At 35.6% G+C, this 11,745-nt stretch overlaps 1 protein-coding gene across 6 annotated transcripts in view; it reads left to right on the plus strand.

Annotated features, from left to right (window-relative positions):
• NEDD1 (NEDD1 gamma-tubulin ring complex targeting factor) overlaps nucleotides 1-5,651 on the plus strand; it is a 46,924-nt gene extending 41,273 nt beyond the window's left edge. For all 6 annotated transcript variants that reach the window (XM_040637347.1, XM_040637346.1, XM_008687727.2 and 3 more), the window contains 2 exons: nucleotides 3,442-3,508; nucleotides 3,982-5,651. In XM_040637347.1, coding sequence (XP_040493281.1) covers nucleotides 3,442-3,508; nucleotides 3,982-4,086 — 172 coding nt within the window. In that variant the 3' untranslated portion in view covers nucleotides 4,087-5,651. The remainder of the gene's footprint in view (nucleotides 1-3,441; nucleotides 3,509-3,981) is intronic.
• Nucleotides 5,652-11,745: the final 6,094 nt, after the last annotated feature.

Genomic DNA, 11,745 nt, shown 5'->3' on the forward strand with positions numbered 1-11,745 from the left:
CCCCTGCTCTGTTGAGGATGAAAACAATCATGGGTCTCTTCTCCTAGGAGGGACTCATCATTTTCTGGATTTTCATTCATATAGGTTTCTTTGCACTCTCAAGTTGAACTTAAAAATATATGATTTTGTAGGTTATCTGGCTTGTCCTCACTGTTAGAGTTGGAGAGGTTATATCCTAAGCAGAAGTCTGTGGATCTATTTTTATTGTCTTTCAAGAAGATTTAAGTTTCTTATGGCAAGCAGATCACTTTGTACCTGTACTTGCTGGCTTTCAGGTTTTCTTAGGGCTGGTTTATTTCTGGTTTGCCTTTATTCCTAGGGTTTAGTCTCTGCCCTTCTAGGATGTGAAAGAATCCTAGAATGTCTGGAGTATTCACCAGGCCTGGTTCCTGAACTTTAACCTCCATTTCCCCAGCATCACAAGGCTGCCAAAGCTTTCTCTACTCTAGCTGCGACTTTATGTTTAATTTTCTGCATCTAACCCAGCACGGGCATTGCTTAGGAATCAACAGATATCTCAAGGGGGAAATTGCACAATTTTAGGTTTACTTTTCTGCAGGTACCTTCTTAGCACCTTGAAGCCTTGGCTGCTTTGGCTGTCCCAGACCCTAGCACTCCCCAACCCAGTGAGACTCTCTCAGCTCCAGGCGACTGCTTTCAGGTCAGCCTCTTTTCCCCACTGTCTAATCAGCACGTCCCCCAGAGGGAAAAGCAGAGGTAACTGGGGCTTACCTAGTAGACTTCCCTTCTTTGCAAGACCATAGCCCCTCAAATCCTGACCACCTCAGTGGTTCTCTGATGCTTTCAGTTTGTTTTGTTTTATTTTTTTTTAAGATTTATTTATTTGAGAGAGAGAGCACGAGCAGTGGGGAGAGGCAGAGGGAGAAGCAGACTCCCTGCTCAGTGGGGAGCCTGACTTGCGGCTCCATCTCAGGACCCTGAGATCATGACCTGAGCCGAAGGCAGTTCCTTAACTGACTGAGCCACCCAGGTGCCCCCAGTTTGTTTGATTTAAATACAGCTTTTGTCATAATTGAAAGCAAAAGAGAATGTTTAAAAAAACCTATATAGTTGTAGCAGAAAAAGTTGTAACAGAAAGAGTACTTAGGAATAAATCTGACCAAAGATGGTAAAGATCTTTGTAGAAAAACACTTAAAAATTTATTAGAAAGCATTAACACTTAAATAAATGGAAAGATATGAAGATGTCAGTTCTAAATTGGTCTATAGTTTGAGTGCAGTTTCATTCAAATCCCAGCTGTTTTTTGGAAGATGATGATAGGATAACTTCAAAATTAATGTGAAAGAAGAAAAGATCCAGGAATAACCAAGACACTCAAGAGAAGAACAGGTTGAAGGCGACTTGTCAGATGGGTAAGCTTAATTATTAAGCTGTAATTAAAATAGTGTAGCATTAGCACAGGATGGACAAATTGCCCAAAGGAATCAAATAGACCAGAGAAAAACCTGGGCTTATATAGAAATGTAATACACGACAGAGGAAAAGTATAGATCCCTGGTCCCTGCTATTAAAAAAATTAATTCTACCCAGCATAAAAGTTTAAAGGGTAAAATTTTAGACATTGTAAGAGAATTTATATATGAGTCATGGTAGGGAAGTTATCAAAGCATACGAGGATATACCACCTATAAAAGTAGATTGGCAAATTTGATTGTGTTATTAGGTCAGTAATTAGGAACACTAACTAGGACTGCTCATCACAAGACACCATTAACAAAGTGAAAGGACAAAAATCTAACTGTAGTACTCCAACAAAGGATCCAGCGAAGGATCAGATGATGTAAAGAACTCTTAGAAATAAATAAGAAAAAAAGACATTCAAGAGGTGCCTGGGTCGCTCAGTCAGTAAAGCACCTGCCTTCAGCTCAGTTCATGACCCCAGGGTCTTGGGATTGAGCCCCCACATCGGGCTCCCTGCTCAGCAAGGAGTCTGTCCCTCTGCCCCTCCCCCTGCTTGTGCTCTCTCTCTCTCTCAAATAAAGTCTTCAAAAAAAAAAAAAAGAAAGACATTCAATAGAAAAACAAGGTTAAAAGGCATGGACAAACATTTCACAGAAGAGGAATGGTCTATGAACATAAGTAAAGATGTTCAATCCTGTGGTTAGTCAGAGAACTGAAAATACAACGGGATAGTATTTCACACCCGTTAAATGGGAAAACGTCTAAAGTCTGGCAAGACCAAGTCTTGGTGTGGATATAGAGCAAGAGGAATTCTGTTACACTGATGACAAGCACGTCCACAGATACTACCACTCCAGCAAATAGTTTGCATTATTTTATAAAACTAAACAAATACACATCTGGATCATACCTTTAACGCAGCATATCTACTCTTGGATATATCATCTACAGTTATGGGCACATGTGGGTTGGGAAATATATATGTGATTGTTTATAACAACATTGTAATAGTAAAATCTTGAAAACAATCCGAATGTCAGTTGACAGGAGAATCTGTACACTGGTACAAATCAGTGAATTACAGATATATAGAATACGAATGTTGAAAACATGATACTGGGTTATTTTTTTAAGTGTACACTACTCAGTACTACATAGGATTTGGTATTTTTATAATGCTCAAAACCAAGCACAGGAAAAATATATTGACTACTGTTTCTATATTAGACAGTTTTTTTTTTTTTTTTTAACATTTCTTTGCTTAAACAAAATTCATCAGAGTAGTGACTTCTTTCTTGGGCTTCTCATAAGTTGAGTGATAGAATCAGAGAGGAGCACATAGGAAGCTTCTATGATTTTGGTAATGTTCCAGCTCATAAGTTGTGTGGTGGGTGACTGAATAATCCGTTTATTATTATACTTCATAATTTTCATGTATTCTTTTGTAGGCATGAACGAATTGCATTTTATAGTGTAACCTTTATTATAACCACCCAAATAACCCTTTCCATTCTACTGGAAGTATTTTGTTTTAATAGCTAAAACATTGATAATAGTTAAAACATTGTAACCTAGTAAATTATCTGTATTTCATTGTAATACAAACCTATGTCTTTCCTTAATGATAATTTTATATTAAGAAATGTATAGTATGAGAGTTCTGGAGGTATACAGCCGGAGTTTATATACTAGCTCCATACTGGTTGTTTGATTGGATAAATTTTAACTGCTCTGTGGCTCAGTTCCTTCATTGGTAAAATGGAGGTAATAATTGCACCTGATTGTAAAGATTAAATGAGTTCTTCCATTCAAAGTACAAGAAACACTGCCTAGTATATAGTAATTAAATCTAGGTGCATTAGTATTTTTATTATCATTAATATTATTATTACTACTACTACTATTAGTAGTAACATCCAATAATTTGAAACAATGAGAAAAGTTTAGCCAGCTTCTTGACTGATCTAGAATTGGCAATACCATTATAATTCTAACAAGTATTTTAAATTCTTCCCTAGAGAAGCATGCCATAGGGACATTGTGAACTTGCAAGTTGAGATGATTAAACAGTTTCACATGCAATTGGTAGGTATGACATATTTTATTTTAAATTAGTGTAGAGTTGTGGATCTAAAAAAGTCCATTAAAGGGTAGTATATTTTTACTTTATTATATCTAGTTGCTAGAATAAATAAACAGGGAGTTTTAGAAATTTAATAAGTAAAATGATTTTAACTAGTCACCCTTCTTTTTAACCTGTAATATTTAAGACTACTTTTTCACAGCTATTTATTTATTTATTTATTTATTTATTTATTTATTTATTTATTTTAAGCTAGAAGTTTCCCACATGTACAAATATAAGCCTTCCAAATATATAACTTCACCAGCGATCTTTCATTTATATTAACAAAGTAGTAAGGATGGTTAAGTAGAAGAAATACCATTCAGCTAGTTAATTGAACATGACAGAAATGATAACTGAAAGTATGTAAAATAGCTTGCCAGATAAATGTGAAATACCAGTGATTTAACAAGCATTTTTTTCTGGTTTCTAGAATGAAATGCACTCTTTGCTGGAAAGATACTCTGTGAATGAAGGTTTAGTGGCTGAAATTGAAAGACTACGAGAAGAAAACAAAAGACTACGGGCCCACTTTTGAAATTTCAGTGAATACCTTAATGTTTTATAATTTGGGAAGCTTTTGGCAACACAGAACTGCATGGAGTCAGTATTGTTTTCATGGTATCTGGGAAAAAAGTGTTTTTCAAGTAAAATGGTGATGGGATTTTATTCCAACCACTATTTCACCTTCTCTGTCAAAGATATTTATATTTTCATATTAAAAACTGTACAACATGTCATCTGCTTAATAGGAAAGTCCTCAGAATATTTAATTTCTGGAAGTTTTAGCTATACACTAAGTGCCCTTTTTCATAAGAAAAGAAAATTGTGCAAAAAAATAGGTTATGTTTTTTAATCACCTTTTTTTAACAGATAATATTTTTGATTGATGGTTGCCTTCCAAATTTTTTGGATGTTTGAGGATTAAAGAGTTTGATATGCCTTCTATTTTTATGGTGAAAGTAATTTTAAAATGGCAGTTGGTGTTTCTAAGCAATTGACTAGTAAAACACAAAGTTGGTTAGTAATTATTTTGTTAACTTGATAAAGTCAAGTATGACTATTATTTATTACTTGTACATTTCATAAGGAAATTTTGGTAATTTTGAATTGCACAGATTACATTATATATCTATTGCATTTATGTGTTTTGTACTTCTCACAAATCTCTACTCCTGTTTGGTATTTTTTAGCTAATTTCACTTTATGAAAACTTTTAGGGGTTTATAAGACTTGACTAGAGCTGCATATCTGCTGATTATCTCATGAATTAATAACATGCAAAGTTATTCTGTAAAGTTTTAATCAACATAATTCAACTTATAATCAGTGAAAATTTTATATTAGATGCTAAGTATTCAGTATTAGTCCCATTTTTTCCCTTCCAAATGAGAAGTGTGGATTATTTTGTTTTGTGGTTTATATCATTAACTTTCTCTAATTCTTTGTGTGCTGTGTGTAATGTTTTTATATTATTGACCTTATCATAAAATTTAGAAAGGTTAATTGTCAAAAGAATTTACACCTCTCTGGTATGGGTGGAGGTATACATCTACCTGCTATGATCTACAGTCTTAGTGATGTAAGATTAGGAGGGCTACTGGCTTATTTATCTTCTTGTAGTCTCTTGTCCCAAAGATTTAAACTATGTACCTTGTATACAGTACTTGTACCCAATTTTGACTTCTGAGATAAAAAATATTTACTAAAATAAAAAGGAAATCTAGCTAGCTTACTAACTTTATGGTTTTCCGAAGTGGTGGAAATTTTAAGGATATATTTAATAAGTGTAAACCTACTAATAATTACTTCAGGAAATAAAAACAGAAATATTACTTTTTCCCAGTGTGGCTCAGAGAATATGTTTGTGTTGAAGTATGAATGGGTGCTAATGTGATCTTTTTTCCTGACAGATTATTGGAAGCATTATGATTTGTAACAAGTTTCCTTATATATCATTATCAAATAGGTTTAGAAAACATAAAAGTGTGTTTTGCCTACATGCTGTATTTAAGTCCATTAATATTTTCCTATTGCCTTTTTCTATATATGCACATATGTATTAAAAGAGGTGGGATAAATAAAACAATTTTAGTAACTTCATGTGTATAGATGAAACATTTTGTCATAGAATTTAAAAGTTAAGTAAGTAACAAAAAATGAAATTTTCATATGGTAAAAAAGGTGCCTGAAATTGAACTTTTGCTTCTGGCCAAAATGGAATAATAGAGATTGGATTTACCTATTTGAAATTCTAAAAACACAAAATATGAGAGAGTTTTCAAATATCAGGCAAATATAGGCAATATATATCATATATAGGCAGCACAGGATAGTGTTCCCTGAGAGAGGGAAACAAATGAGACCCAAGAAACTCAATGGACCTCTAAGTACAAGAAATAAAACTACCAAAACACATCATAATCAAATTCCTTAAAACTTGTCTCAAAGGAAAATTCTTAAAGCTGCTAAATTTAAAGACACAGAAGAACAGAGACAGGAGTGTCAGAGACAGTAGAGTAACATCTTTAAAGAACTGAAAGAAAAATACTCAACTTTGAATTCTATATCCAGTGAAGATATCTTTCAAAAATGAAAATGAAATAACCTATTCAGACCTCGATAGTCTTAAAGAATTCATCACAAGCAGACTGGCTCTATAGGAAATGTTAAAGAATGCCTTTAGTCAGAAGGAAAATGGTACCAAATAGAAATATGTTTCTGTGCAAAGTAACAAGGACACCAAAAATGGTAAATATGTGAACAAACGTAAGGCTTTTTTTCATTTTAAATTATCCTTAATGGATAATTAATGATTTAAAGCAAAAATAATGACAAGCTGTTGTGTGGTTACCATAAGTAAAGTGAAGCGCCTGACAACAGCATCGAGGGCGGGAGGGAGGAAGCATAAGCGTACTACTCCAAGGTTCTAACAGTACCTGTGAGATAGCGCAGCATTACTCGAAAGTAGACTGTGATAAGAATGTAAACTGTAAGCCTTAAAGTAACAATAACAAGTCATAACTAATAAACCAACAAAGATGATAAAATGTAGCCACAAAAAATAATCCAAGAGAAGGAAGAAAAAGAAGAAAGGGAGACAAAGAATAAGTGGGACAAATAGAAATTAAAAAAAAACAAGATGGTAGATTTAAACAGCAATATCAATAATTACATTAACTGTAAATAGTTACCCTGATCAAATTGAGTTTTTTAGTCCAGCTATGTATTGAATCATAAAATCTACTTAAATATAAAGACAAATGGTTTATGAAAAGAAATAAAAAGTTAGAAAGTATATTGAGCTTAATGCAAATGAAAACAAATCAAAATTTGTGGGAATCAGCTAAAGCAGTACTTTACAGGGAAATTTATATCATTAAATGTCTATGTTAGAAAAGGAAAGAATTCAAATCAAGGACTGAAGCTTCCACCTTAAGCTAGAAAAATAATAGCAAGTGAAAAACAAATGAAAAAGGATTAGAAAAGAAATCAATGCAATAGAAAATAAAATCCATTGAGAAAGTGAAGCTGAAAGCTAACTCTTTGAGATCAATACAATTGATAAATCTTCAGACTGATGAGAAAAAAGAAGACATAAATTACCAATATTAGGAATGAGAGAAATGACACGACTGCAGATTCTACAGATATATATATATTTTTAAAGATTTATTTATTTGAGAGAGAGCACATGTGGAGGGGGAGGGACAGAAGGGGAGAGAGAATCTCAAGCCAGCTCTGCGCGGAGCACAGGCCTCACTCAGGGCTCAATCTCAGGACCCTGAGATCACGACCTGAGCTGAAATCAAGTCAGATGCTTAACCAACTGAACCACTCAGGCGTCCCTACATATATTTCTGACAGAAAATGCCAAACCTAACTGTACTGGTGAATTCTTTCAAATATTTAAGGAGGAAAGTATCCAATTCTCAACAAATACATCCATGAAATAGAAGAGGCGATAATTCCCAACTCCTTTGAGGCCAGCATTACTCTGATACCAAAATCATAAGAAAATGACAAGCCAGTATTTATAACACAGATGTAAAAGTTCTTTTTTTTTTTTTTTTTTTTTTTATTAATAATGATTTTTTATTATATTATCTTAGTCACCATACAGTACATCCCCGGTTTTCGATGTAAGGCTCGATGATTCATTAGTTGTGTATAACACCCAGTGCACCATGCAATATGTGCCCTCCTTACTACCCATCACCGGTCTATCCCATTCCCCCACCCCCTCCCCTCTGTAGCCCTCAGTTTGTTTCTCATAGTCCATAGTCTCTCATGTTTCATTCCCCCTTGTGATTACCCCCCTTTCTTTATCCCTTTCTTCCCCTAGCGATCATCCTAGTTCTTATGTTCCACAGATGAGAGAAATCATATGATAATTGTCTTTCTCTGCTTGACTTATTTCACTTAGCATTATCTCCTCCAGTGCTGTCCATGTTGTAGCAAATGTTGAGAACTCGTTCTTTCTGATTGCTGAGTAATATTCCATTGTATATATGGACCACAACTTCTTAATCCAGTCATCTGTTGCAGGGCATCTCGGCTCCTTCCACGATTTAGCTATTGTGGACATTGCTGCTATGAACATTGGGGTGCATATGGCCCTTCTCTTCACTACGTCTGTATCTTTGGGGTAAACACCCAGTAGTGCAATGGCTGGATCATAGGGTAGCTCAATTTTTAACTTTTTAAGGGACCTCCACACTGTTTTCCAGAGTGGCTGTACCAACTTGCATTCCCACCAACAATGTAGGAGGGATCCCCTTTCTCCACATCCTCTCCAACAATTGTTGTTTCTTGCCTTGTCTATTTTTGCCATTCTAACTGGCGTAAGGTGGTATCTCAGTGTGGTTTTGATTTGAATTTCCTTGATGGCTAATGATTTTGAACATTTTTTCATGTGTCTGTTAGCCATTTGTATGTCTTCATTGGAAAAGTGTCTGTTCATATCTTCTGCCCATTTTTTGATTTGTTTATTTGTTTCTCGTGTATTGAGTTTGAGAAGTTCTTTGTAGATCTTGGATACCAGTCCTTTATCTGTAGTGTCATTTGCAAATATATTCTCCCATTCCGTGGGCTGCCTCTTAGTTTTTCTGACTGTTTCCTTGGCTGTGCAGAAACTTTTAATCTTGATGAAGTCCCATAAATTCATTTTATCTTTTGTTTCTCTTGCCTTTGGGGATGTGTCATGAAAAAGGTTGCTTTGGCCGATGTCGTAGAGGTTGCTGCCTATGTTCTCCTCTAGAATTTTGATGGATTCCTGTCTCACATCGAGGTCTTTCATCCATTTGGAGTTTATTTTTGTGTATGGTGTGAGAGAGTGGTCAAGTTTCATTCTTTTGCATGTAGCTGTCCAATTTTCCCAGCACCATTTATTGAAGAGACTGTCTTTTTCCCACCGGATGTTTTTTCCTGCTTTATCAAATATTAGTTGCCCAAAGAGCCGAGGGTCCATTTCTGGGCTCTCTATTCTGTTCCATTGGTCTATGTGTCTGTTTTTGTGCCAGTACCATGCTGTCTTTGTGATCACAGCTTTGTAGTACAGCTCGAAATCCGGCATTGTGATGCCCCCAGCTTTGTTTTTCCTTTTCAACAGTTCCTTGGAGATTCGGGGCCTTTTCTGTTTCCATACAAATTTAAGGACTATTTGTTCCAGTTCTTTGAAAAATGTCCTCGGTATTTTGATCGGGATAGCATTGAAAGTGTAGATTGCTCTGGGTAGCATGGACATTTTAACTATGTTAATTCTTCCAATCCATGAGCATGGAATATCTTTCCATCTTTTTATGTCTTCCTCAATGTCTTTCAAGAGTGATTTATAGTTTCTAGAATATAGGTCCTTTACGTCTCTGGTTAAGTTAATTCCAAGGTAACGTATGGTTTTTGGTGCTATTGTAAATGGGATGGATTCCCTAATTTCTCTTTCTTCGGTCTCGTTATTCGTGTATAGAAATGCAACTGATTTCTGAGCATTGATTTTGTATCCCGCCACGTTACTGAATTGCTCTATAACTTCTAATAGTTTGGGAGTGGCTTCTTTTGGGTTTTCCATATAGAGTATCATGTCATCTGCAAAGAGAGACATTTTGACTTCTTCTTTGCCAATTTGAATACCTTTGATCCCTTTTTGTCGTCTGATTGCTGTTGCAAGGACTTCTAGTACTATGTTGAATAATAGTGGCGAGAGTGGGCATCCTTGTCGAGTTCCTGATCTTAAGGGAAAGGCTTCCAGCTTTTCCCCATTGAGAATAATATTTGCAGTAGGCTTTTCATAGATGGCTTTTATGAGATTGAGAAATGTACCTTCTATTCCTACACTCTGAAGGGTTTTAATCAGGAAAGGATGCTGTATTTTGTCAAATGCTTTTTCGGCATCGATTGAGAGGATCATATGGTTCCTGAGTCTTTTCTTGTTGATATGATGTATCACGCTGATTGATTTGCGAATATTGAACCACGCTTGCATCCCAGGTATGAATCCCACTTGATCGTGATGGATAATCCTTTTAATGTACTGTTGGATTCTATTAGCAAGTATCTTGTTGAGGATTTTGGCGTCCATATTCATTAGGGAAATCGGTCTGTAATTCTCCTTTTTGAGGGGGTCTTTGCCTGGTTTGGGGATCAAGGTAATATTGGCCTCATAGAATGAGTTTGGTAGCTTTCCTTCTGTTTCTATTTTTTGAAATAGCTTTAGGAGAATAGGTATTATTTCTTCTTTGAATGTTTGGTAGAATTCCCCAGGAAAACCGTCCGGGCCTGGAGTTTTGTTATTTGGAAGGTTGTTTATCACTGACTCAATTTCTTCATAATTAATTGGCCTGTTTAAGGAATCAATTTCTTCCGGTTTCAATCTTGGTAGTTTATAGGTTTCCAGGAAGGATTCCATCTCTTCCAGATTGCTTAGTTTATTGGCATATAGCTGTTGATAAAAATTTCTAATAATCCTTCCAATTTCAATGGTGTTCGTCGTGACCTCTCCTTTTTCATTCATAATTTTAATAATCTGGGTCCTTTCTCTTTTCTTTTGGATAAGTCTTGCCAGTGGTCTGTCAATTTTATTGATTCTCTCAAAGAACCAGCTTCTAGTCCTGTTGATCTGCTCTACTGTACTTCTGGTTTCTGCTTGATTGATTTCAGCTCTAATTTTGGTCAACTGCTTCCTCGTGCGTGGATTAGGCCTGTCCCTCTGTTGCTGTTCCAGCTTCTTGAGGTGAGAATATAAAAACTGCATTTTAGATTTTTCTATTCTTTTGAGTGAGGCTTGGATGGCTATGTATTTCCCCCTTAGGACTGCCTTTGCAGTATCCCATAGGTTTTGGACTGTTGTATTTTCATTCTCATTGGTCTCCATAAATTGTTTAATTTGATTTTTGATTTCCTGGTTTATCGAGTCATTCCTGAGCAGGATGGTTCTTAGTCTCCAAGTGTTTGAGTTTCTTCCAAATTTTTCCTTGTGGTTGAGTTCCAATTTCAGAGCGTTGTGGTCTGAGAATATGCAGGGGATAATTTCAATCTTTTGGTATCGGTTGAGACCTGTTTTGTGTCCCAGAACATGGTCTATTCTTGAGAATGTTCCATGGGCATTAGAATAGAATGAGTATTCTTTGGTTCTGGGGTGTAGTGTTCTATATATATCTATGAGGTCCAACTCGTCGAGTATGGCATTCAAAGCCTTTGATTCTTTGCTTAGTTTTTGCCAGGGTGTTCTGTCTATTTCTGAGAGTGGAGTGTTGAGGTCCCCTACTATTAATGTATTTTTATTTATATGTCTCTTTATTCTGGTTAAGAGTTGGCTTGTGTATCTTGCTGCTCCCCTGTTGGGGGCATATATATTTATAATTGTCATATCCACTTGTTGAATACTTCCCTTAAGAATAATATAGTGCCCTTCTGCATCTCTAACTATAGTCTGTAGTTTAAAATCCAATTTATCTGATATGAGAATTGCTACCCCAGCTTTCTTTTGAGGTCCATTTGCGTGAAAGATGGTACTCCATCCCCTTACTCTCAGTCTGAATGCATCTTTGGGTTCGAAATGAGTCTCTTGTAGACAGCAAATGGATGGGTCATTTCTTTTTATCCAATCTGCAACCCTGTGGCGTTTTATGGGATGGTTCAAACCATTTACATTAAGACTGATTACTGAGAGATATGATTTTAATGTTGCCATGTTGCCAGT

The sequence above is a fragment of the Ursus maritimus genome, unplaced genomic scaffold, assembly GCF_017311325.1.
Source record: "Ursus maritimus isolate PB19 unplaced genomic scaffold, ASM1731132v1 scaffold_21, whole genome shotgun sequence".
NCBI lineage: Eukaryota > Metazoa > Chordata > Mammalia > Carnivora > Ursidae > Ursus > Ursus maritimus.